Source organism: Sminthopsis crassicaudata, chromosome 1, assembly GCF_048593235.1.
Source record: "Sminthopsis crassicaudata isolate SCR6 chromosome 1, ASM4859323v1, whole genome shotgun sequence".
NCBI lineage: Eukaryota > Metazoa > Chordata > Mammalia > Dasyuromorphia > Dasyuridae > Sminthopsis > Sminthopsis crassicaudata.
The window spans coordinates 702,471,878-702,499,726 of record NC_133617.1 but is presented as its reverse complement, the minus strand read 5'-3'; the positions used below and the strand labels follow the sequence as shown (position 1 = coordinate 702,499,726).

Below are 27,849 nucleotides of genomic sequence, written 5' to 3'. Positions count from 1 at the left end.
AGTTCATGCAGCTATGGTTGTATAGCCTACTGAACAGTAAAGCCAATATTGCTGCTGTATTGGGTCTTCCAATCTCTACCCAATCTAAATTAAAGGCATTTTTTATATCTATCAAAATCACCAGAGGTTACATAGCCTGAATCAGAAAGGGGCCAGCAGTCTTTAGGATAGTATCTGGCTGGATAGATGGGAGACTTCTTGTCCACCCGGCTGAAAAGAACCATTTGTTTTTCCCACTTCTTGTCGGGAAGGTATATCAGCAGTTTATCCAGGAGGTGTCCGGGCCAGAAGAAATTGGGATGGGTACGGTACATCCCACAGTAAGGCTTGTGGCACATACGCATTAATTTCCTAGGAAGTGAAATGAGAAGGGAAGTGAGAAAGAGGAGTTTGCCTGGAAGGTACTACTTCTGGAATGGCTGGTACCTATTTACAACTCTATGAGCTTAGCCAGGGTATAAATCAAGGAAGAAGCTGGATTCTCATCGCAGTAGGCCCTAGACAGTTGTTGACCTGTCCCTTGCACAAAGTGGGTATTACTAAGCCCTAGGATATGGAGATGTGAACAGGTAACTGGAAAAGGAGAGGGAGGTGGTTGAGATTGAGAAAGGATACAAGGATGTCAGCTGGTATGGGTTTTTGATTGACATTGTGGGCCAAGGTCCATAGAAGGTTGTCCAGCGCCTCCCAGACTCCCAGTTTGGGGCAACAGGTACATTTTAGCCACCGGCTCTTTTCCAACTGCTGGCTATGGGCAAGATACTTCCACCCCCATCCCAGGATTCACTAAGCCAACTTCAGATAATTTAATGGGAACCAAGGATGAGGAATCCATGCATCATTAGAATACATAAATAATCTCCAAATAATTTCAGCCTGCTTTTCAAGGCTTTTACCATAGCTTAACAACAGGGAATTAGTGACAAGTGTAACTATCATCTCTTTCTTATCCTCCTCTCAAGTCTGTTAAAGGTGCTGCCAGTGGCTTTGGGGGAGGAAGAGAGTTGAGTGTCTCAGCCTGAGTGGAGACTCCTTACAGACTTCCTTCCACTAGAACCACAGACTCACCAAGGAGAATCATCAGAATTTCATCCAAGGAGGAGAGAATTTGGAAAGTGACAAAATTTCATGAAGAAACTAAACCCCATAAAAGGGGAATTGATTTGCCCAGGATCAGAATGGACCATATTTTTAAATCAGAGGTTCCCTCAGAGCCACTTCTTTAAATTCATTTTACAGATAAGGAAAAAGGGACAAAGGAGAAGACGTGGATTGCCTGTGATCCCATGGAAATCAGCATCAGAACTAGAATAGGAGCCCAGTTCCACGGATTTCAAAGCCATTGTAGCCCACTGACTTCTAATAAGCTAATCAGTGAGTAACAAAGTTGGGACTAGCATCCAAGTGCCCTGACTTCTAGCAGAGCAGGGTGCTTTTCATCAGCCTGAAAGGGGATTAAATTACACCAGGAGGTACATCTTTCAGCTACAAAAAGTAGCCTATGAATATGTTCAGAGAAGATGGATGGAAGAAAAGACATTCCCCCCTCTCCCCAAAGCAGCCATTACTCCTCCCTTGCTACCCTCTTTTTCTTTAAGTATCTCACATCCTATTTTCCGCTGGAAGTATTTCCTGGACATCTTCCTCCCACTGCCCCTGCCAGCATCTTTCCCCCAAATTACCCACCATTTACACTAAATCTGAATATTCTTCCATTTTTAACTTCTCCTGCACCCCCGTCCCAAAATTTCCTTCAGAGTTCTACAGTCTACAGGATGAGGGTAACTGCACAATACTTGGGGTTGTTCACAAGATGTCTCTTTGTACACCATTTAAACTCATACTAGAGAATGACACTTGGTCCTACTCTTAGTCTTCCAGTCTCCATATATCCACTTTCACCATCTCTCTCTGTCTGTGTCTGTCTCCCTCCTCTCTTTCCCTCCCCCCTTCTCTCTCTCTCTCTCTCTCTCTCTCTCTCTCTCTCTCTCTCTCTCTCTCTCTCTCTCTCTCTCTCTCTCTCTCTCTCTCACACACACACACACACACACACACACACACACACACACACACACAAAACCTCTGTGATCTGTCTGTTCATACAGACCTGCTCAGAGCCTCAAACTCTCCAAATTTCATTTTCTTAACTGGCTTCTGTATTTTCCTGGAAGAAGTGAAAGAAAAAAGCTCCTGGTTAAGAGGGGAGGAAATTCAAGTTCCCAGCAGCTTTTGGGGGGAGGTGGGAGAGGAGAGTTACATCTAATAGAGGACAAAAGGAGGCTCCCGTAGGGATTCTTCAGTTCTGGAGTGAAACTGAGGGTTCTGCCTTGTTGAGAGAAATGTCAGAAACAGTCCTAAGGGCATATCTTCTTTCAAAAACATGACACATTGACATGCACCATACTCCTTCCCCCCAGTACACTTCTCTGCTACACTACCCTCGCTGCTTTATGAGCTCACCCCCTGCATAGAAATAGGAGAGCAACTGCTGGGACAGAAGTCAGTAAGAGAGGTTGGTGGCTGCCATTTTTTGCTCAAGAGATCAGCAGCCCGGGACCCTGACCTGGACTGGGAGAGGAGCCTTCAGGCTACCCTGAGAATATTATTCTCTTCTCCCCAGGGCCCAAGACCATCTCCAGCATATGGATGGCTGTCCTCCATCAGCCCACCACTAATTCATGATCAAACATTTGGGGCCCTGGTTTGAAGAAAGAGGAACCCAGGTTAGGTATTAGTATAAGATAAAAGCATTCAGATCCACAGCTTCAGTAGCCCAATGTAGAGACAGTCCTTATGTCTCATCTTTTTTGCTTGTTTGTTTTTTTCTTTTTCTTTTACTGAGGCAATTGGGATTAAGTGACTTGCCCAGGGTCACACAGGCCAGATTTGGACTCAGGTCCTCCTGACTTCAGGGCTGGTGCTCTATCCACTGCACCACCTAGCTGCCCCCAGTCCATATCTTTCAAATGAACCATGGGGAAAATAACTAACATCTCTGCAACCCTTTGAGGTTTGTAGGACATCACATTTGATTCTCACACAACAACCCTGTGAGGTGGGTGCTATTATTATCCCCATTTTATAGATGAGGAAACTGAGGCTGAGAGCAGTTACATGACTGGCTCAGGGTCAAAATGGAGGTGGAGGCAAGGTTGGAGAAGCTCAAAACAAGGCTGAACATACTTCTTAATTGTCGATTCATTGATCACATGGTACTTGGCTATAGTTGGTGTGTGTTCTTTTATTTCATCATAATAGCCTCCTGGTTGCCTGAGCTTGAGAACATGATCTTTCGCCATGACAATTTTGTCTCCATGGTAAAGTAGAGCTGTCAACAAGAGAAAAGCAACAGGTTGGGAAAGGCTTCCCTAACAGGGTGCTTTTTGGTTTTAGGATATGGAGGAATCCTTTTTTAAGAATCTAGATAGGTAAGGACTCCAAATTCTGGCTGGAGGGGGTCTTCCCTTCTCTGCTTCATAAACCAATCCAATCCAACAAGTATTAAAAGTAGGGTCTTTGAGGGCAGGGTCTGTTGCATCTTTTGTCTTGCAATATTTAAGCTCTAACACAGTGCTTGGCGCATGGTAAACACTTGACAGATGCACATTGGCTAACTGACTGATTTCATGCTTCCTATTGGCAAGGATGATTACGTGGATGGGACTGGAGAGAATAAATGACTTGCCTTTGGCATGTTTCATAGGTGAGACTTGAATCCAGGACCACCTGGCTCCAAAGGCAACTCTCTATGCATTATCCCAGAGATATCAAACACATAATTTAGGTCATTGCCACAACAGTCTGGTGTGCAGGAGCCAGTACCAGATTAAAATGTAATTGGGAAATATTTAACAAAATTAATGAAAATACAATAAAACTTAGAAAATGTTAAGCACTTAATTTAATTTTACATAATGAGGAAAAGTTTCACTAAAGCCCACTTTATACATAGTAGTAGGTCAAATTTATACTTCATATAAGTCTTTTGGGTGACATTCTTATCCTGAGATCATCTGAGTGAGACCATCTCATGAAAAACAGCTTCCCTCCAACTCCTTTGCAGAAGAGGGGAGATCCATAGATGTGAAACATTTCATAGAATATATTTGTGTGTATTTCATACAAATTCAATGTATTGGTTTTGCAGAACTTTTTTTCCTTTTCCATTTTAAAAAAAAAATCTTTTGTTACATGGTATGTTTCCTGGGATGAGGAAAAGGAAGGAATAAAGACAAAAGAAATAAATGAAAATCTCATTTTAAAAAAAGCCAATGTTTTAGAATCTCAGTTCACAAAATTCTATGTACTAGAACTTCAAACTATAGAATACTCAAGATGTTCATATTCTTGTGTAAACCAAATGACAAGCATTTAAAAAATTCAGTGCTCCAGGCATTAGGATTACAAAGACAAAAATTAGACCATTTTTGTCCTCCAGATGCTTTATATTCTTTAATGGGAGATAACATACATAGGTCAGGGAGAGGTCTGAGAATGGCTGAGAATGGTTTGAGAATCCCCAGGGACTTGTGGGAATTGCAGTGCAGAGAACTATTGTCCTTTCACTCTGACATATAATTTGAACAAGATGGAGAAGCTAGGTGTGGGGAATTCATTTTTCTGATGTGTTGGCTTTATTTGGCTGGCCATTTCACTGCAGTTTTTGTGAGCAGTTGCTTGAAGCAATATGATGTTGAACAGCAGCCAATGTGACGGACACCAAGACACTGGCCATCATTCTGATGAGGGAAGCAGCTGACTATTTTCTAGGAAAGCTGTAAAAGATCTATTTATGGTTTCTTTGGTCCCTACAAACTCTAAACTCTATGTTTCTGTGGATTTTCTTTAGTTACCATTGATATATATATATATACATATATAGATAGATAGAGATAGATAGATATGACTAGAATTATATATAAGGCTATATAAAGGGTTTGTGTTGTAAAGGACTTTAAATGTCAATAAGGGAATTTGTTGTTAACCTTAGTAGAGGTAATAGGGGTCACTAGAGTGTTACTGAGTAAGAGAGTTAACAAAAATCTGTGCTTTAGGAAAATCACTTTCATAGTAGCTATCTGAAGGATGGATTGGAGTAGGGAAAGACTTAAGAAATGAAGCCCAACTAGAAGGCTATATTTTTAATCAAATAAGGCCAATTATTTATTAAAATTTTTTTTCTATTAATTTTATAATTAAAAATTTTTGACAGTACATATGCATGGGTAATTTTTTTTTAAAAACATTATCCCTTGTACTCACTTCTTTTCCGAATTTTCCCCTCCCTCCCTCCACCCTCTCCCCTAGATGACAAGCAATCCCATACATGTTAAATGTATTACCGTATATCCTAGATACAATATATGTGTGTAAAACCGAATTTCTTGTTGCATGATAAGAATTGGATTCAGAAGGTAAAAGTAACCTGGGAAGAAAGACAATAGTGCAAACAGTTGTTTAAATGTCAATAAGGGAATTTGTTGTTAACCTTAGTAGAGGTAATAGGGGTCACTAGAGTGTTACTGAGTAAGAGAGTTAACAAAAATCTGTGCTTTAGGAAAATCACTTTCATAGTAGCTATCTGAAGGATTGTTGTTGCTTTGGCAGGATTCTTAAAGAATTAAAGTATTTAGTTAAGAGTGTTTTAACCAAAGGAAGAGCTAAGTTCTATCAAAGTGCCTTGTTGATAACCCAGCATCTCAGAGTTTCATTCCCTGCCCATTCTCACCACCTTGCCTTTCATAAGGGTCTTTTCAGTCAGTGGGATTTGATAGGCTTCACAGGCCTTCACACACTTCAGGTAGACCAAAAAGGTAGCCTGTCGGAAGGCATTAGTCAGCTCCCCAAACTCATCCGGAAGAGTGGATGGGAGGCAGTGGTCATCCAAAGGCTTGATGCCAGTTCGTACAAGGCGATATCTTTCCAAGAACAACAAAGGATTGGTTTTTTTCTGTAAGAGGTAAAAGAAAACAGACATTTCTCCATTGTAATCCCTAGAAAAAAATGTTAATTTATTTGGGGGACACTGAGAACTCAATTAACCATTCCATTAACCCCTAGTCTCATCTTTTGTTTCTGAAGTCCTGGAGAACTTTCTCTGGATAACTTTGGGACAGATTCATATCAGGACCATACCACGAAAATCAGTGTTTTACCAAAAAATGAAATACAAACCTACCGAGAGAAGGAAAGACACACAGTGGGAGGGAAGGGTGGGGGGAGAGGCAGGAGAGACAGACAAACAAGAGACAGAGACAGAGAGAGAAACAGAGAGACACAGAGTGACTGAACGCTATACCAAAAAAGAAATTAGAAAATGTACCTGTCTCCCTTGGGGGAAAAACCATCAAAACAAAACTTAGTACTGTATAACGATGACCCAAACTTGGACATGAATGACATCATATGTGATTCTTTCTCTGCAGTGATTGGGGGTCATGGTTTTGCATGTTCTCACACTTGGCTGATGTATTGTTTAATTTTACTTAACTGCTTTTTCATTTCCTCTTTTTTTAAAGAACAATCAACATCTCCTTCTCAGTAGGGGAGAATGGGAGGAATACGCTTGGAAATAAAGATGATGTTAAAACAAAATATAAAATAAAATATTTTGAAAAAGAAAAAGAAAATCAGAAATTGAGGGAATGCTCATCAATTAGGAAATGGCTAAACAAATTGTGATATATAATAAGGCAGTTGTGTGAGAGCACATATATGTAGCACTACTGTGCTATAAGAAATAATGAGAAAGAATAAACTTGGGAACCCTTATATGAACTGATGCGAAGTGGAGTGAACAGAACTGTACATGGTAGCAACAATATTATAACAATAACTGTGCAACACTTGGCTATTCTGATCAATACAATGATCCATGACAATTTCAAAGGAATCAATAATGAAAATTGTTGTCACCTCAGAGAGAAAACTTATGGACTGAAAACGGAATAAGACACAGTGTTTTTCACTTTGTTTTTCCTTGCCTTTTTTTTGGGGGGGGGGCAAGACGGCATCAATTCCCATGGATTGTTTGCCTTCTGAGTAGATGGGGGAAGAGCTGCAGTAAGGGGAACTCAAACTTTTTAAAAAATGAATCTTTAAAAAAATTTTTTTTTTTAATTAACAAAATGAAATACAATAAAAAATTTAAAAAAAAAGAAAATCAATATTCTAGATATTCAACTATGAAATCAGTATTCCAGGATCCCAGTTCATGGCATTCAATGTTCTATCAAGAAACATCCAGGAGAGAAGCTAGGATTGCAAAGTGGTAACGTCAGTAGCACATTATAAATGCCAATCCTTTTCATCTGCATGGGGGTCTTGGTGGATGGAGAACTGACCTTGGAACTAGGAGAAACCTGAATGTGTGACCTGGACTAGTCATTTCCTCTTCAGGATAAATTCAGCCAACTACTGACTCCTCAAGGCTGTCAGTCACTCTCAAAAAACCACAATTTGCAGAGGTACTGACCAGGATTACTAGGGGAGAATTTCCTCATCTGGAAGTTCCCTCTATCAAGGAAATTACAGTTTAGTCCCTAGTCTTATGCCTTCATTTGTTTTTTGTTTTTTTTAGGTTGGGGTTAAGTGACTTGCCCAGGGTCACACAGCTAGGAAGTGTTAAGTGTCTGAGATCAGATTTGAACTAGGGTCCTCCTGAATTCAAGGCTGATGCTCTAACCACTAGTTGCCCCCTTGCCTTCATTTGTATAGTAGGTTGGTGGGTTTATGTTGTTTTTTTCTTCCTTACCTTGCAGGTAAGGTAAAGATCAAAATATCTTCCTACCAGGTAAAGAATAACAATGTCACTGGTAAAACAAACCAAAACTGAACCTTGTGTATTGTGTGTGATGGACATGAGTTGAGACAGGCAGGAGAGAGATTATTGTCTCCATTTGGTACATGAGGAAAGTAACACAGGAGAAAAGTAAAGTGACTTTCCCAAGATCAGCAGTTAGTTACTGCAAACCTTCCCCAAGTCCTCTTCATTTTAATGCCTCCCCACTGTTAATCATTTCCTATTTACCTTGCCTGTGTGTATATATAGATTGCTTTGTACATTAATTTGCATGTTGTTATCCCTCCCCCCCCCTTGCCATAAGCTCCTTAAGGGCAAGGACTGACCTTTTCTATTTCCAGCACTTTGTACAATGCCTGGCCCAGTAAGCCCTCAATAAATGTCATTAATTACTGCCAAAGCAAAAACTTGAGCCCTCTGTAGCCTGAAGCTTCTACAAAATCCACGCAGTATGTTGCCCCTAAGACCTTTTCTAATACATGCTGCCTGCTAGCCTGGTCTTGAAGGAACCAGAAAACATTCTCTTCATAGACATGGGATGAGAGAGGCAAGCTGAGACCCTAGTTTGTCTTTTAAACTCTTTAGTGGCCTGAGAATAGTTAAAGGACAGATAATTCTTTGGCTGGAGAGTTACCTTAGATTGTCGCCTCAGTTCCCTATACCGTTTCCCAGATTCCTCCATATCCTCATAGGACATATGCATTCTATCTGGCTCAGTGTTAATTGAAGGCACTTCCAAAAATTTTGGAGAGGAGGATAGGGAAAGCAAATCCTTCTTTGATTTCCCACGTCTGACTCTTCTCCAGTAGCTTAGATCTGAAGTGGGAGGAGGGAAAAAAATCAAGAACAAGAAGTATGTCATAATAATATATACAATTGGAAGAACAGGAGAAAGGGCCAAGAAATATTCTGCTTTACCTAGCACTCTCCATCCATCAACAGATATTTACTGAACATTGATTATGGGCATTGAAGCAGGCAATTTACAGATAAATTCTTAAGTAAATTATCACTTAAGATAAGGACAAACTATAAACAAAAAAATTTTAAAGGCTATTCTTAAGAGTTAAGTAGGACAATAGATTTGGAGCTAGAAGGGACTTTACAGATGGGTTCTGAAACTGAGGTTAACTATTCCATACTCCTTCCTCTGCATGTATCACTCCTTTGGCAAGTCATTGCTTTCTTACTCAGCAAAATGGAGGGTAAGAAATAGAGAGCTGCTCCCAACTATAAATGTTGTGATTCTGTGGAAGATTTAGGATCCAATGTCTATGACAGGACAGAAGTCCAGGAAGTCCAGCATGCTGCATTAGATCCAATGAATTATTAACATATTTTTCCTATGTGCCTTCTTCCCTTCTTCCCTAATAAAGCTGCTTCCCTTTTCCCCACTCCTTTCCACTAGACTGTAAGAGCCTTGAAGGCAGGGACTAACTCTCTCTTTCCTTCTTTGCCTTTCCCTCAGTGCTTAGATTCAATATAATAAATGCTTTGCACTTGATTGACTTTAAGAGGAAGGAATTTCTTGAGGACCCAGCACAGTGCCTGGTGCATCATAAGTTCTTGATAAATGTCTGTTGATTCTTTAGAGTAGCAGAAGGATGCAGATCAGCATCCTGGCTTCTTACTAGATTTCTGGTGCACATCATTTTTCTTGGAAGAAAGCCAGTGTTTATATGAGGTCATTAGGTCATCCCGGTAGATTTTGTTGTTCTTGTTCAATGAACTTAAATAGATCATCACATCCTCAAACTCTCGATCAGTCAGAGGAGCACCAATCTGAATGTAGAAACAAAATCCCCATTTAAAGGCTAAGTGATAATAGGAAAAATAAGTACCCAATGCTCTGGCTCACGTAACAAGGATATAATATATATATATACATACACATGCATCTATATATAGTATAAATTAATAGTGTGTATACAAACATGGCATAAACATATGGTGTATATATACAGTTATGTATTGTATAAATAGAGTGTACATTTAGTCTATATAGAGAGTATAGAGTATATATAATATTACATCCACAAATCCATATATAGTATAAATATATAGGATATATACATATCTATATATACTATATGCACATACCTATACATAGTGTGTATATATAGTATATATATATTTATAAATAGAATGTATGAATATATGGATCCATGTCAGCATACACCATAAATGTATGGTATATACATCTATATTAATACATACCATATATTTATACTATAAATAGATGTGTGAATATACTATATATTTACACTATGTATTCTCTTATCTATACCCAAGTGTTTAGCACAATGCAGGCACATAGTAAATAGTTAATAAATGCCTGTTGGCTGACTGACTTCCATCTCTTCCATGAATTCGTTCTTGCTAAAAGAGGCCATTCTTCTGCAAATACTATATGTACACCCATCCAAATGAAGCAAAACTGTTTCTTAAAGTCTGAATTGCAGCACAAACCTGTGCTTCCTTTTTACAGCTCAGCAAGCTGATTCGAGGCTCCCCAGAACCTGATTCTGAAGAACAATAGTTTCTAGTCACCCAGCAGCATCAGCTTACTCTTTTCATTTCTTTCACAAACTCTTCCCTGGAGATCTGTTGGTCCCACGTTCCCTTGCAGAACATTTCCATTACTCTGATCCTGCGTGAAAACAGATGCTCATACAGGACATACAGGCACAAGGGTTCAGGTATGATGATTGTGGGAATACCTTTGCAGGGCCGCCCAAAAGCTGACTGTTGAAAGAAATCAAAGGAGACAAGAGAATGAATGACTTGTCAGGACAGTGCCTGGTTCTTGGAGAGCCAGAGCCAATGGAATGCATCTCTTGACCAACAAGGTATCCTAACTAAGGGTATCAAAGAGGAACTGAATAAGGACTCCGGAGAACTCTAGTGAGTGTTTTCTGAATTCCCATTCTTGTTGGAATCCCTGATTAGAAGGAAATCTTCCTGCCTTTCATGATCTTCCTGCAATTTGCCTTTTCCACTTCATTTGATGAGCTACTTGGGCCACCTTCTCATAGTCGCTTGCCAAGCCATGAAATGAAGGCTCCTACTCCTGTGTCTTTGCTTATAGTTTTCCCTACATGAATATCCTGTCTCCCCATGCTTGCCTTTGCCTATAAGAATACAGTTTGGGCAATTCACTTCACCAAATTCTAATTTGGTTACAATGACTTCAATAAATCTTAAACTATCACCTGAAACTAAGAGGAGTTAAAGGTCCAGTTCCAGGAAATGCAACTAATAATGTCAAAGAGAGAAACTTGACCCAGGACTTCTTTATTCTAAACCCATAATGCCCAGCTGCTTCATGATAGATAGTATCAATTGAAAATGAAAGTATCCTTTATAGTATCAGTTGAAACCTTTCTGGTCAAATGAAATAGAATTACTTTTCTTCCACAGAGGCTTCTGGGTTATTTTAGTCACTTGTTACCACTGGTGGAAACCCTGAATTATGTACTGGAAGGAAGGCATAAGCTAAAGGCATTGGTCTTCCTCATAGAATTTGTTTACTCTTGATTTCTAGATCCCATCTGGGTACTGATGACCTCCTTTAGTGCTTTAGTTTTTCCTTCTGCAAGAAGGAAATAATCATCCCTGTCCTACCTACTTTATATGAACTTACAATCAATTGATATAATGGGTGAAAAAATTTTCATCTGGAAAATGGGACTGCTCACCAAGTCTTCTTCAGGAACAACTTCAGCAGCTTTCAGGGCAGCCAGTTCTTCCTCCCGCTGAGTGTAAATCCTCCTTAACAGTCGGTTCTCTAACTTTGTCGTCCTGGGTTTATTATAGACCCATTTCTCAAGGTTCACAAAAGTGTCCAACTCTCTCTTTGTTTTTAGCCTCTCAGCCAGCCATTTGTGCACCTCATCTTCATCTTTTATCTGCTTCTCTTCCTGACGAATGTCTACTGTTGGGTAGGATTTGGTCGAAGAATCCACTTGAAGGCAAGGAGCAGCTTCAACTACAACCTTGGATTCACTGGGAATGGGGGAGCATGGTATTTCTGGTGAGGGCGGTGAAAAGATAATACGACGACGGCAAGTGGGTATTGTAAAGCCTGGCTTCTTGGAAGCCTTGAAATACTTGAACCAAGTAGAATTCATTTCTGCTTCTTTCTATGGCTGTCTACACATCCTCTGATAAGCAATCCATCATTCTCTGAACTTGGCAAATCCTTAGAAAAAGATGGCAGTCAAAAATCATAATGCTAATAAATAAATACATAAATAAAAATAAAAACAAAAAAGCAATAAATAAATAAAATATCATAATATGCCAGTTCAAGAAGTTGAACTTCAATTCAATTCAAAAAACATTTTTAAGGCTTATCATTTTCCCCCATTTCACATAAAAACAATTTTTAACATTCATTTTAAAAACTTTTGAGTTTCCAATTTTTTCTTTTGTCCTCCCCACCCCTCTCATTTAGAAGACAAGCAATTTGATATAGATGTAGTCATGCAAAACATATTTTCATATTAGTTATACTGTAAAACAAAACTGACCAAAAAAAAAAATCTCAGGAAAAATAAAGTTAAAAAAAAGTATGGGGGCAGCTAAGTGGGGCAGTGGATAGAGCACTAGCCCTCAAGTCAGGGGGACCTAAGTTCAAATCTAGTTTCAGATACTTAACACTTCTATGTATTTATACACACACACACACACACACACACACACACACACACACACACACATATGCTTCAATTTGTATTCAGACATGATCAATCCTTTCTCTGGGGATGGACATCATTTTTGATCATAAGTCCATTCAGGGTTGTCTTAGATAATTATACTGCTGAGAATAGCTAAGTCATTCACAATTGATAGACTTACAATATTAGTGTTATTTTGTATACAGTACATTTCACTTTGCATCAGTTTATGTCAATCATTCCAGGTTTTGCTCAGAGTATCCTGCTCATCATTTCTTGTAGTATAATAATATTCTATCACATACTACAATTTATTCAGTCATTTTCCAGTTGAGCATTCTCTCTGATTTCCAATTCTTTGCCACCAGAAAAGAACTATAAAATATTTTTGTACATATAGGTTCTTTTCCTTTTTTTTTTTTTTTTTTTTAATCTCTTTTTTGAATACAGATCTAGTAAGGGTATGCATGATATCCCTGCTGGGTCTATACACCAAAGACATCCAAAAAAAAGGAAAAGGGAAAAGGATCCTTTTGTACAAAAATATTTATAGTACCTTTTTATGGTGACCAAGAATTAAACATCAAAAGGATGCCCCTCAACTGGGGAATGGCTAAACAATCTGTGAAATGTAATTGTAATGGAATATTATTGTGCTATAAGAAATGATGAGCAGGATTGTCTCAGAAAAACCTGGAGAGACTTACATGGATTGATGCTTAATGAAGTTAACAAATGAGGAGAATGTTATATGCAGTAATAGCGATATTGTTTGATGAAGACCTATAAATGACTTCTCAGTAAGGCAATAATCCAAAGCAATTCTAAAAAACTAATGATGAAGTTTACAATCTGCCTCCAGAGAAAGAAATGATATTGTTTAAATACAGACTGAAGCATGCTATTTTTCATTTTCTTTCATTTTTTTTCTTTTGAGTTTTCTTGTACTAAATTGACTAGTACAGAAATATTTTACATAATTGCACATCCATAACCCATATCTCAGTGCTTACCATCTTCCAGGGGTAGGGGAGGAGGGTGGGAAGGAGCTATAGAATTTGGAACTCAAAATTTTAGGTAAAATGTAAAAAAAAAAAATAACTGCTAATAGGCAAAACAGAGAGATCAATGGATTAGCTAGTTATATCAGATATCACATCAAATTGTATAAAAGATTAATGTCTAATAACACATTTTAATAAATCTATGGGGGAAAAGAGTCTTCATAGTTTTGTATATCTTTGGGCATAATTAAAAATTGCTCTGTAGAATGGTTGAAGCAGATCACAATTCCACCTCAGAACATTAATATATCATTTTCCTCATATCTTTTCCAACATTGGTTGTTTTTATTTTCTGCCTTATTAGCCTATATAATAGGTATGAGGTAGTACCTCATGATTGTTTTAATTTGCATTTCTCCAAACAGTAGTGAGTTAGAGCATTTTTCCCACAGGGCTAGAGAGAGCTTGATTACATCATCTGAAAACTATTCATATCTTTTGATAATTTATCAATTGGGGAATGGGTCTTATTTTTATAAATTTGAGTCAATTCTCAATGTGTAGAGTAAGACATTTCTATACCCAATTGAATGTGTGTTATTCTCTATTTGAGCCAATCCCAATGAGAGTAAGGCTCAATCACTCTCACCTTCCCCCATCTTTCCCTTGATTGTAAAAGATTTTTCTTGCCTCTTTTATGTGAGATAATTTGCCCCATTCTACCTTTCCTTTTTCCCTTTCTCCCAGTGTATTCCTCTCTCACCCTTTAATTTTATTTTTCAAATGTCTTCCTTTTATATTCAACTCACACCTGTGTCCTCTATTTATATTGTACTCCTACTAACTGCCCTAACAATGAGAAAATTCTCATTAATTACAAATATCATTTCCCTTGTAGCAATGTAAACAACTTAAACTCAATAATCCCTAATGATTTCTCTTTCCTGTTCACTTTTTTTGTGATTTTTCTCTCTTCCTTCTTTTTTTTTATCCTTCTCTTGAGTCTTGTATTTGAAAGTCAAATTTTCTATTTAGCTCTGGTATTTTCATCAAGAATGTTTGAAAATATTCTATTTAATGAATGTTCATCTTTCCCCTTCCCCTTCTCCCCCTAGAATTATACTCAATGTGATTCTTAGGTATAATCCTAATTCCTTTGCCCACCCGAATATCATATTTCAAGTCCTTTGATCTTTTAAAGTAGAAGCTGCTAAATTTTGTGTTATCCTACGACTCTATGATACTTGAATTATTTCTTTCTAGCTGTTTGCAACATTTTTCTCTTTGACCTGAGAGCTCTGATATTTGACTATAATATTCTTGGAAGTTTTCATGAAGTGATCGGTAAGCTTTTCAATCTCTATTTTATCTTTTGGTTTTGGAATATCAGGATATTTTTCCTTGATATTTTGAAAGATAACATGTAGGCTCCCCTTTTTTGATCATGGCTTTCAATTAGTAATAGTAGTATTAACAATAGTAATAATTTTAAAATTATTTTTCCTGGATCTATTTTCCAGGTCATTATTTTTCCAGTGATATATTTCATATTGTTGTCTATTTTTTCTTTCTTTTGATTTTGTTTTATTATTTTTTGATTTCTCAACAATTCAGTTTCCATTTACTCAATTCATATTTTTAAGGAATTATTTTTTTAAGCGAGCTTTTGTTCCTTTTTTCCATTTGGCCAATTCTACTTTTTAAGGAGTTTTCTTCTTCAGTGACTTTTTCTGCCTCTTTTTCCATTCGACCAATTCTGGTTTTCAAAAAAACCATTTTTCTCCTTATTGGTTTTTTGTAATCTATTTTGATATTTGATTTGTTTTTTAAGGAGTTATTTTCTTCAGGTGTGTATGTATGTGTGAGTGTGTGTGTACGTATGTGTGAGTGTGTGTGTGTCTCCTTTACAAGCTGTTGACTCATTTTTCATTATTTTCATGTATTACTCTAATTTCTCTTCCCACTTTTTCCTCTACCCCTCTTACTTCATTTTCAAAATCCTTTCTGAGCATTTCCATCGTCCCGAGACCTATTCATATTTTTCTTGGAGGTTTTGGATATAGGAACTTTGACTTTGTTATCTTTTTCTGAGTTTGTGTTTTGATCTTCCTAGTCACACCATAGTAATTTTCTATAGTCAGAAATCTTTTCTGTTGTTTGCCCATTTTCCCAGTCTATTTCTTGATTTTTATCTCTTTGTTTAAAGTAGGACTTTGCTTCCCAAGCACTATTCCAAGTTTTAGGATTTGGGGCAGCTGTTTTCAGATATACTTTTAGGATCCATAAATTTTCAGTTCTTCCAAGGTGCTATGATCCAAAGAGAAGTGGCTACTATTCTCCTGACCTCTACTCTGTTCTTTGAGTGATCACAAGTACTCTTTTTTTTAGCCCTGGAACTGTGATGAGGCTCCCTGCTCCACTGTGATCACCAAGCTCTGGTGAGTTAGAATTCTGCCTCAGGACTAACAAAGAGATCCCTGTAATCTCTTTTTGACCAGTTATTCTACTCCCTTATCCTCTGTGGGCTGAGATCTCTGGAAGCCACCTCTGCAGCTGAAGATTCAATGGCTTCCAAGTTCTGCTCCTGGTTTGCTGGGGCCCTGTCTATGCTGACATAGTCTGTACAGTGCTGCACTCTTACCCTGGTGCTACAGTCTTTTCTTTCTTTCTTTCTCTTTCTTTCTTTCTTTCTTTCTTTCTTTCTTTCTTTCTTTCTTTCTTTCTTTCTTTCTTTCTTTCTTTCTTTCTTTCTTTCTTTCTTTCTTTCTTTCTTTCTTTCTTTCTTTCTTTCTTTCTTTCTTTCTTTCTTTCTTTCTTTCTTTTTCTTTCTTTCTCTTTCTCTCTTTTTTTTTCTTTCTTTCTCTTTCTCTCTTTTTCTTTCTTTCTTTCTCTCTTTTTCTTTCTTTCTTTCTCTTTCTTTCTTTCTTTCTTTCTTTCTTTCTTTCTTTCTCTTTCTTTCTTTCTTTCTTTCTTTCTTTTTCTTTCTTTCTCTTTCTCTCTTTTTCTTTCTTTCTCTTTCTCTCTTTTTCTTTCTTTCTTTCTCTCTTTTTCTTTCTTTCTTTCTCTTTCTTTCTTTCTTTCTTTCTTTCTTTCTTTCTTTCTCTTTCTTTCTTTCTTTCTCTTTCTTTCTTTCTTTCTTTCTTTCTTTCTTTCTTTCTTTCTTTCTTTCTTTCTTTCTTTCTTTTCTTCTCCTTCTAAATTGTCTTCAGCAGGATAGTTATTTCACCTTGCCCTTTTGTAGGTTCTGCCATTCCAGGAATTGTTTTGTGTTATTATTTAAAGGTTTCAGAGGGATTGGGGAGAAAGATCTGAGTCACTGGCTTTTCCATCGTGTATGTGTGTGTGTATGTGTTTTGGGTGGGGGATCAGGCTTGCACTTTAGGAAAAATCACTTTAATGGCTAAATGGAGGATAGATTAAAGTGGGAAGAGACTTGAAGCAGGCAGATTTAGCAGCAGCTATTGCAATAATCCAAGTGTGCTATGATGAGATCCTACAGGGTGGAGGCAATGTCAGAGGACAGAAAGGGGTATTATTGAAGAAAAGTTGCAGAGGGGAAATTGACAGACCTTGGCAACTGCTTGGATATGGGGGACAGGAGTAAGAGATAATGGGAATCTAGGACAACTCCTAAGTTATGAGCTGAAGGACTTGGAAGATGGTCTTGCCTTCTACAGAGATAGGGAAGATAAGAAGTAGGGAGGATTTAGGGCAGAAGATAACGAATTTCATTTTGGATATACTTAGTTTAAAGTGTCTGTGATCATCCAGTTTGAGGTGTCTGAAAAACATTTGGAGATGTGAGTTTGGAGGTCAGCAGACTTCCAGCAGAGACTGGGGGAGGAAAAGTAGACTTGAGAATCAGCAGTATAGAGATCATTAAATCATGGAAGCTGATGAGATCACTAAGGGAAATAATATCAAAGGAAAAGAGAAGAGAGTCCAGGTCAGAGATCTGAGGGATACCTGTGGTTAGAGGCGGTGATCTGGAGGACTTCATCTAAAACCATCAGGATTCAAACAGAACCTAGAAGAAACCTGGTCTTATCCTATCAAGGTTAACATTCTAAAAGAATAACGTGGAGGAGCACTTGACTGGGAGTCAGGAAACCTGAATTTTAGTTTTGGTTTAGTCATTGGCTTGCTCATTTTCCTCACCAGAAAATGGAAGTTCAGAAATATTCAACATCATGATACTTTTCTTAAGTACCTGCAATTTGGAAGGTATGGTCTCCAGTAAGTACTCAGTTTTGTAGAGAAGGATGAAAATAATAATTCAAGTGAGAATGTGATAAGCAAATGAGTAACAGATCTGTATCATTTCTGACTCTCCACAAAGTTTTCTTTGACAAAGTGGTTTATCATTTTCTTCTCCAGCTTATTTTATAGATGAGGGAAAATGGACCATTTCTGATTTTTTTTTTTTTTTTTTGCTCCTTAGGACGCAGAGAGTAACTCATGAAGATGCTTGAAATTTCTTTTTTCTTTAAAAAAATTTTTATATTAGGTTATACATATAAACTCATTTTTTTTTTTACATATTTCCATGTGAATCCTTCTAGGAGAGAAAAATTAGAACAAAAAGGAAAAAGCATGAGAAAAGAAATAGAAGAAAGAAAAAAGGTGAAAATAGTCTCTATTGATCTAAAAGTTTATTAGGATTGCTTTGGATTGGTGAATTGGTGAAAAGAACCGAGTCTATCATACATATTTGCACAATCTTGTTGCTGTGTAAAATGTTTTCCTGGTTCTGCTTGCCTCACTTAGCATCAGCTCATGTAAATCTTTCCAAGCTTTTCTAAAATCAGCCTGCTCATCATTTTTTTAAAGAATAATATTCTATTGCTTTCATATACCATTGCTTACTCAGCCATTCCCCAATTAATGGGATACCTGAAATCTTTAAAAAAAAAAAATAATGAATCCCATGCTAATCAGCATGATGACTAAAAAAAAATAAATAAATAAATAAATAAAAAATGGAATGATATAGAGTAAAGAATTCTGACCTTGGAATAAAAAACAACTGGGGTCAGACCTTGCTTTTTAAAGTCAGATACTTTTTAACTGTGTGACTGTGGCCAAGTCACTTAACCCATCTCAACTTCAATTTCCCAATCTATAATACGGAGATGATGCTGATAACATTATTTATAGTTGTTATGAAGGTCCAATGAGATAATGAATATAAAATGCAAAATGCATAAAATACATACCAGTTATTGTTATATTCTACATAAGGTCATTTATTGTCTCTGAAATAAATTGAATTCTTCCATTTTATCACCAGCACTGAGGAATGATTCCCAGTCACAACAGAGGCAGGATGGAGCCAATTGGTTAACTGGAACTTATTAAGTACCTGCTTTGGGCTAGGTGCTGTGCTGAGAGCTGAGGATACAAATAAAGGTTAAAAACAAACAAACAAATAAACCCAAAACAAACCTCCACAAACCCAAACCTAAACCAAAACAACAACAACAATAACAAAACAAAATACAACAACTCATTCCCTACTTTGAAGAGGAGTGGGAGACAGCTATGCGGAGGACACAATGCCAAGAGGACCTGAGTTCAAATGAAATCTTAGATACTTATTAGCTGTGTGACCCTGGGCAAGTCACTTTACCCTGCCATTGCCAAGAAAACCCTAAATGGGGTCCCAAAGAGGCAGATATTTCTCAACAAGAACAACTAAATACCATAGCAGGAATCAATCTTCTGGAGGGAGATAACATGCAAATGCTTCATACAAACAAGATATCAACAGGATAAATTGGGGTAATCTCAGAGGGAAGGCACTGAGATGAGAGGCTGGGAAAGGCTTCCTGAAGAAGAAGGCTTTCTTTGGGACTTGAAGGAATCTAGAGAAGTCAAAAAGTAAAGATGAGGAGGAAGAGTATTTTGAAAATGGTGGCCAGTAAGGGAAAATCCCTGGAGGCACAAGTTGAGAGTGGTTCTCGCAAGGAAGAGTAGGAGCCCAGTGTCAATGGGTAACAAAGTATGTGAAGGAGAGAAAAGTATGAAAAAACTGAAAAGTAGGAAAGAGCTAGGTTACCAAGAGTTTTGAAAGCCAAACAGAGGATTTTATACATAATTCTGAGAAAATAGGAAGTCAATAGTTTTTATTTAATGGAATGTGTGAGTGTATGAGAGAGAGAGAGACAGAGACAGAGACAGACAGAGAGACACACACACACACAAATAAAGAGAAAGAGAGACAGTAAGACGGAAAGAGAAAGACAGGGAGAATGAGAGACAGGATAAGACCAGGTTTCTTCTAGGTTCTGTTTGAATCCTGATGGTTTTAGATGAAGTCCTCCAGATCACCGCCTCTAACCACAGGTATCCCTCAGATCTCTGACCTGGACTCTCTTCTCTTTTCCTTTGATATTATTTCCCTTAGTGAGAGAGACACAGCGACAGAGACATTCAGAGAAACAGACAAACACACACACATACACACACACACATACAGACCTATTTTAGGAGTAGTGAAAAAACTACTGAAGTGAGATTCAGAAGGCCTGATTCAATATAAGAAGAATTTAGGAACAAATAGAGCTACATAAAAATGTAAAAAAAAAAATTTTGGACTTCTTGAGGGGAGTGAGTCTCCAATCATTGGAACTGTTCAGAATTTATCAGGTATATTGTAGAGGAGATTCATACTTTATGTGGGGGGAAAGGGGTTGGTGATTGCTGCCAGCTCTGAGATCCTGTGATTCTTATTGAATCCTGACATTTTCTAGAGGTATAGTCTTAGGTAACTACCTTTTCTGGTTTCAGTGCCTTTCTAAGCAAAATGATGGGATTAGACCAGATGACCTCTTGTTTTCTGAAGTTCTAATAGACTGGCAAAGGTTCTGAAAGGTTCTAAAAATGTTCTCAAAAAATACTAAAATGCCTAGTTAAAAATACCATTGAATGAAATCCTTCCTGTTTGCTGGATTTGCAAATGAGTTTTTGGTTTCTTGTATCACTGGAAGGAAATACAGTGCTTCTGTATGTTATATATGCTACTGTTCAAGCTTAGACCAGCCATATTATGTGTCTTTATGTTCTAGATCAATTATCAAATTAACTGTCCCAGATTACATGTCTTTGTGTTCTAGACTGCACAATTTGTGTGTCTTTGTGTTCTAGATCACCCAGATGACACGCTTTTGTGTTCTAGCTTGCACAAATCATATGTCTTTGTGTTCTAGATCACCCAGATTAACTATCCTGGATTATGTGTCTTTGTGTTCTAGAATGCTCAGATTTTGTGTCTTTGAGTTCTAGATAGCAGATTAACTATCCCAGATTACATGGGTTTGTGTTTTAGATTGCCTGGATTAATGTGTTCTAGATCATTAATTAGCCACCACACATTACATGTCTTTGTGTTCTAGATAATCTATCTTATACAGCTGTGTTCTAGATTGCAGATTAGTTGCCCTGGTTGTATGTCTGTGCTCTAGATACCCATACCATGTGGTTTTTGTTCCACATGCCCAGATTGTGTGTCTTTATGTTCTAGATCACCCCAGATTAATGGTCCCAGATTAATTGTCATTGTATTCTAGATCTCCCAGATTACAGGATTTTGTGTTCTAGATTGTGGAATAACTATCCTGGATTACATGTTGTTGTGCTCCAGATCACCAGTTCAGTGTGTTTTGTGTTCTAAATCTCCCAGTCTGAGTATCCTTGCATTCTAGATCACCTCCATCCAGGATTACTTGTCTTTGTTTCTAGACCATCCAGACAGCAGATCTAGGTGATCTAGAACTCAAAAACCATGTAGGCCTATGTGATTTCAGAGACAGGAAATGGTTTAGAATGATCTAGAATGATCTAGGATCATTTTCTAGAGAGAGAATCCAGAAAAAAAGCTAAAAAAGACTGATTATCAAGAAAAGAATCTAGAAAAGATTGATAATCAAGAAAAAATATATAGAGAAAATGTTTTCCTGGATTGAGGCTCTAAAAAAGGATCTAGAAAAAAGTGTTTTCTAGAAAGAGGATACAGAAAATAATCTAGAAAATAGTTTTTCTGGATTGAGTTTCTAGAAAAAATATAGAAAAGTGTTTTCTTTTTTTTTATTTTATTTAGAATTTTTTCCATAGTATATATGCATGAGTAATTTAAAAAAAATAATATTATCCCTTGTATTCATTTTTCCAAATTATCCCCCCCTCCCTCCACTCCCTCCTCCCGATGACAGGCAATCCCATACATTTTACATATGTTACAATATAACCCAGATACAATATATGTGTGTAAATACCATTTTCTTGTTGCACATTAAGTATTAGATTCCGAAGGTATAAGTAACCTGGGTAGATAGACAGTAGTGTTAACAATTTACATTCACTTCCCAGTGTTCCTTCTCTGGGTGTAGTTATTTCTGTCCATCATTGATCAACTGGAAGTGAGTTGGATCTTCTTTATGTTGAAGATATCCACTTCCATCAGAATACATCTTCATACAACATTGAAGTGTACAGAGATCTTCTGGTTCTATTCATTTCACTCAGCATCAGTTGATGTAAGTCTCTCCAAGCCTCTCTGTATTCCTCCTGCTGGTCATTTCTTACAGAGCAATAATATTCCCTAATCTTCATATACCATAATTTACCCAACCATTCTCCAATTGATGGACATCCATTCATCTTCCAGGAAAACAGTGTTTTCTAAAGAGAAGATCCTGAAAAGAGTCTAGAAAAATTGAAAATACAAAAAACAATCTAAAAAAGACCGAGGATCAAAAAAAATGTTTTCTAAAGATAGGATCCAGAAAAAAATCTAGAAAAGGGGAATGGTCTAGAAAAAAAAAAATGAGGACATCACCAGCATTATCTGACCCAGATTTCCTATCTTGGAATGTTTTCTAGAGAGAGGATCCAGAAAAGAATCTAGAAAAAGATTGAAAATACAGGAAAGAATATAGAAAAGAGTTTTTTCTGGATTGAAGCTCTAGAAAAGAATGTAGATAAGAGTGTTTTCTAGAGAGAGGAATCAGAAAAAAATCTATAAATGATTTTCTAGATTGAGGCTCTAAAAAAGAATCTAGAAAAAAAGTCTTTAAAAAAGAGAAAATCCAGAAAAGAATCTATAAAAGGTCAAGGATCCAGAAAATAATTCAGAAAAAAAAAAAAAAAAAACTAGAAAAGTTTTTCTGAATTGAGACTCCAGAAAAAAATCTAGAAAAGAGTGTTTTCTGGATTGAAACTTCAGAAAAATATCTTGAAAAGAACCTAGAAAGAGGACCCAGAAAATAATCTAGAAAAGATCAAGAATACAGAAAGGAATCTGGAAAATAGATTTTTCTGGATTGAAGCTCTAGAAAAAAAAATCCAGAAAAGTTTTTTTTTTTTTTTCCCCTAAAGAGAGGATCTAGAAAAGAACCTAGAAAAAATCTAGAAAATTTTTTTCTGGATCGAAGATTCTGAAAAGAATCTGGGAAAAAAAATTTTTTTTTTTCTGGATTGAGGCTTTCGAAATTAATCTAGAAATTTTTTTTTTCCCTGGATTGAAATTCTAAAAAAGAATCTGGAAAAAAGTTTTTTTTTTTTTTTCCTAGAAAGAAGGTCCGGGAAATATCTAGAAACGTTTTTCTGGATTGCAACTTTAGAAAATAATCTAGAAAATAGGTTTTTTCTGGATTGAGGTTTTAGAAAAGGATCTAGGAAAGAAGTTTTTTTTTTTTTTTTTTTTTTTTTTTTTTTTTTTTTTTTTTTTTTTTTAAAGAGAGGACCCAGAAAAGAATTTTGAAAAAAAATCTAGAAAAGTTTTTCTGAATTGAGATGCCAGAAAACAATCTAGGAAAGTTTTCTGGATTGAGGCTCTAGAAAAGAATCTAGAAAAGTGTGTTTTTCCCTAAAAAGAGGGTCCAGAAAACAATATAGAAAAGATCAGGGATCCAGAAAAGAATACAGAAACTAGATTTTTTCTGGCTTGAGATGCTAGAAAAAAATCTAGAAAGGTTTTTCTGGATTGCAGTCTAGAAAAGAATTTTTTTTTTTTAAGAGATGGCCCAGAAAAGAATCTAGAAAATGGTGATTTCTAGAGTGAAGTTTTTTCTAAAGAGAAGGATCCAGAAAAGAATCGAGGGGAAGAAAAGCCTTTTTCTGGATTGAAATTCTAGAAAAGAGTGTTTCTGGATTGAAGTTCAAGAAAATCATCTGGCTCTAGAAAAGAGTGTTTTCCCAAAAAGAGTCTAGAAAAATTGAAAATACAGAAAACAACCTAGAAAAAAAATGAGGATCAAAAAAAGAATCTAGAAAACAGTTTTCTAGAGATAGGATCCAGAAAAGAATCTAGAAAAAGGGAATAATCTAGAAAAGATTGAGATTAGCAGGATTATCTGACCTGGATTGCCTATCTCAGAATACAGGCCTTTGTGTTCTAGATCATCTGGATTACAAGTCTTTGCATTCTTGATCACATGGAGTAACTGTCCCAGACTATGTATCTTTGTGTTCTAGATCACCCGGATTATATGACTTTTCAATTACATGCCCTGGATTGCCTCCCTGGATTCTATGTCTTTTATTCTAGATTGCCCAGATCATGCCTTTGTGTTCTAGATCATCCAGATTGTGTATTTTCACATTCTAGATCAACTGGATTCACTCACCCAGATTACATGGTTTTGTGTCCTAGATCACCCAGATTGTGTGTCTTTGTGTTCTAGATCACTCAGACGAACCACCTCGGATTACATGTCTTTGTGTTCTAGACCACCCAGATTAAGTGTCTTTGTATGTTAGATTGCTTGGATCAACCACCCCAGATTACATGGCTTTTTGTTCTAGATCATCTGGACCAATTATCCCATTTTACATTTTTATGTTCTAAATCACATGTATTGCATGTTTTATGTTCTTGATTGCTCAGATCAACCACCCCAGATCACACATCTCTGTTCTAGATCACCTGATCAAAGTGCTTTTGTTTGTGCAGATTACATGGCTTTGTGTTCTAGATCACTCAGATTTAGTGTCTCTGTGTTCTAGTTCACCTGTACCAAAATCATCATAGATCACATGTCTCGGTGTTCTACATCATCTGATCCATGTGCCTTTGTATTCTAGATCACTCACATAAAGTGCTTTTGTGTTCTAGATCACCCAGATTGCATGCCTTTGCATTCTAGATGGCCTGTTTCATGTGTCTTTGTGTTCTAGATCACACAGATTAACTCATTTAAATGCAATCACTTGTATATCATAACATCATCTCCTTGGTTTGTTCATTGTCTTCAAGAATGAAGGACAAATGAACTGCACTGCTCAAGCACTTTCAATGGTTCCCCACTATTTATCAAATAATAATTACCAAAAGTAGGAGGGGAAGAGGATCAGAGAAAGTGGTCAGAGAAGGAGGTGGTCAGAGATAGAAGGAAGGGCACATTAAGGCAGGAGTTAGTCAGAAGAACAAAACTTTTGAGGAGAGACAGGGTAAAAGGATAGAAAAAGGAATAAATAGGAGTGTGGGAATAGTATGAAGGGAAATACAATTAGCAATAGTAACTGTGAAAACAAATTGAAACAAGTGTCTCTGATAAAGGTCTCAAACATATAGAAAACTAAGTCAAATTTTTAAAAATAAGAGACATTCCTCAATTGATAAATGATAAAAATATATGAAATGGTTTCAGATGAAGCAATCAAAGCTGTCTATATCTATATGAAAAAAACTCTCTAACTCACTATTGGTTGAAAAAATGAAAATTATTATTCTTATTTGGTTTTTTGGAAAGGCAACTGGGGTTAAGTGACTTGCCCAGGGTCAAACAGCAAGAAATGCAAATTAAAACAATTCTGAGGTACTACTTTATAACTATTAGATTGGCTAATAGGATTTAAAAAAAAAAAAAAGGAAAATGACCAATATTGAAGGGTATGTGAGAAAAAAGAGACATTAATTCACTGTTGGTGGAGTTGTGAACGGATCTAACCTAAGAAAGTTGACATGACAAAAGAATGTATTTTAGGTGGAGGAGAGAAGAGGAATTGTTTATACAAATGAATTGAGGTTAAGATGATAGGGAACAATGATCTTTGCTTGTGGCTCTCACTTTTTAAAAAGTTAATATGTTATAAAATTGTATATTATAAACTATATAATATTTTGAAATAAATATTCATTTTATTATATTTTATAATATATATTTTATACTTATTTATAAGTAAATACTTATATGTATATAAAATATTTATAAATCAATTGATATTTATATTATGTAATGTAACATATAATATAAGTAAAATGATATTAATATGCATTATATATAATGTATTAAAATATTAAACTTATTCTAATCAAATATGTAAATATATTAAATTATATAAATATAAATTTTTATGCTATAAAAATTACAGATTATAAATCTGACATTGACCAGGAAGAAAAACAATTCAACTTAGTTGCTATTTACAAATAATTTATATATATATATATATATATATATATATATATATATATATATATATATATATATATATATATATATATATATAACATCACACAACACTTTATAGTTCTCCAATTTCTGATCTAGATTTTGTCCATTCTCATTCCCATCTCCATACTTCTGATTGTGCTTATTATGAATTCTACTCCTCTATGTATGTGTGCTTTGTTGTTGTTTTTGCTTTATTTTATTTCATAAAAGGTTTTCTGATGGTTTTTTATTGAATTTGTCATAGTTGTCTTTGTATGAGGTTTATCTTTCCCTACTAGATTGTAAACTCCTTGAGGGCAGGGGATTAAAGAACTCAACAAAAACTTTATATTTGGATAGTAAACTCCTTGAAGGCAGGGGATTTAAAAAACCAACAAAAACTTTGTATAAGGACAACCTGAAAAATGGCTGTCCTGAATAAATGTTTGTTGAATGTTGCTGAAGGAAGAAAAATTGTATGGTCCTTTATCTGTCAATTACTACAATACAAAGTGCCTCAGAGTGATGTGAGGAATAAAATCAGACTGAATATTAAAAATAAAACCCTGGAGAAGCACACTGATTTTGTAATATCATTCATATGTTTCAGAGAAGCCTTTAAGACTCTGATATATAATAATGGAACAGAGGCTTAATTTTCCCACATTGCCTTATGCAACAGCAATGCCTTCACAGGATCCAAACAGATTTGGAGTCAACAGTCTAAATCTTGGCTTTCCTTCCTTCCTTGGTGACTTTCAGCAAGTCACCTTACTGTCATTTTCCTTTTTTGTAAAATCAGATACTTGGACTAGATGATCTCAAAAGGTACTTTTAACTATAATTATTTTTGATTTCCCTTAGTTCTGCCAGGCTGTCTACCTTTCATTGTAAACTAGTCTAGTGATTGCTGGGGATCATCACCCATCTTGCAAACCAATCTTTGAGTGACAGGAATTTCAGCTCCCCAAGGGTAGCATGAAAGTCCAGAAAGTATTCCCACCTGTAGACTATCCACCTTGTTCAGTCCTTGGGACTCTAAGAACTCAGTAACAATTAGAATTTTAGTTAGAAGGGCCCTTAGAGATAGACAATGTGGCCCACCCCAACTCTTTTTGTTCCATACGAAGGGAAGAGATTCAGAGGTGATTGACTTGTCCGAGGTCACACCAGGGTAAAGGTAGAACTAGAACCCAAGACTCTTGATTTCCAGGCCAGTGCTTTTCACACCAGCTCATCTGCCCAAGAATCGCGAGAGGCTGCTGCACGTGGAGAATTACGTAACATCAGATCTATGAGTAGGGCCATTTTGTTGTGATGGTGGATCATCAGGAGAATGGGTGACGGTGGTGGAAAATAGAGGGAAGCTATATAGGTAGTTAATTTGGGATCAGAGAGTTTGATGATTAATAAGTGAGTCTTTAACTTTAGAGTGTCAAGGTCGACTGAGCGCTGGTACTTTTTTGCAGCTTCGAGCAGTGTGTTGTAAAATTGGATGCCATGACTACAGTCCCGCAGTTCCGATTGTACAGAAGGGCAGCTTAGAACCTTGAGGTGGCCATTAACTCGGAACATAAATATCAAGCAAGCCGCAGCTACTGCTACAGATCCCGACCTACCTTGGTTGGGTAAGCAGGGCTGCTGCTTCCATCATCGGGAAATTTAGAGATTCAGGTCTTCTCTCCGCTCTCAATGTGCTTTAAGCTCTGTGAGGAAGAAGCTGGGATATCCTACGCCTTTCACCACAAGGAAAGCCAAGGCCAGGACCAAAGAGATAATTCAATTCACTGCAATTTGTTATGTTTAACCATTGATTAGGGGCAGAGCGCTGGGTTAGGAGCAGCGTTAAGCACTGCCGGGATACAGACTTCACGTAATAATAGTAACTTAGGTGCAGTAGTTAGAATATCCGGCTTGGAGTCTGGAAGATC

General features: G+C 36.7%; 1 protein-coding gene across 1 annotated transcript; it reads right to left on the bottom strand.

Annotated features, from left to right (window-relative positions):
* Positions 1-87: 87 nt before the first annotated feature.
* On the bottom strand, positions 88-27,769 carry EFCAB12 (EF-hand calcium binding domain 12). The gene is made up of 9 exons (XM_074288978.1): positions 27,538-27,769; positions 11,500-12,002; positions 10,370-10,546; positions 9,433-9,583; positions 8,436-8,617; positions 5,737-5,950; positions 3,184-3,328; positions 2,108-2,164; positions 88-351 (listed from the first exon to the last, which is right to left on the bottom strand). Exons 2-9 carry the CDS (start codon positions 11,929-11,931, stop codon positions 90-92), a joined length of 1,620 nt encoding a protein of 539 aa, XP_074145079.1. The 5' UTR covers positions 11,932-12,002; positions 27,538-27,769; the 3' UTR covers positions 88-89.
* Positions 27,770-27,849: the final 80 nt, after the last annotated feature.

Excerpts from the sequence above, each read along its gene's own strand:
- EFCAB12 (XM_074288978.1), bottom strand. The coding sequence starts at position 11,931 with ATGAATTCTACTTGGTTCAAGTATTTCAAGGCTTCCAAGAAGCCAGGC. Across the intron at positions 8,618-9,432 it reads TGATGTGCACCAGAAATCTA|ATCTAAGCTACTGGAGAAGA; the intron begins GTAAGAAGCCAG and ends CTCCCACTTCAG. Across the intron at positions 352-2,107 it reads GAGTTTGAGGCTCTGAGCAG|GAAATTAATGCGTATGTGCC; the intron begins GTCTGTATGAAC and ends TTCACTTCCTAG.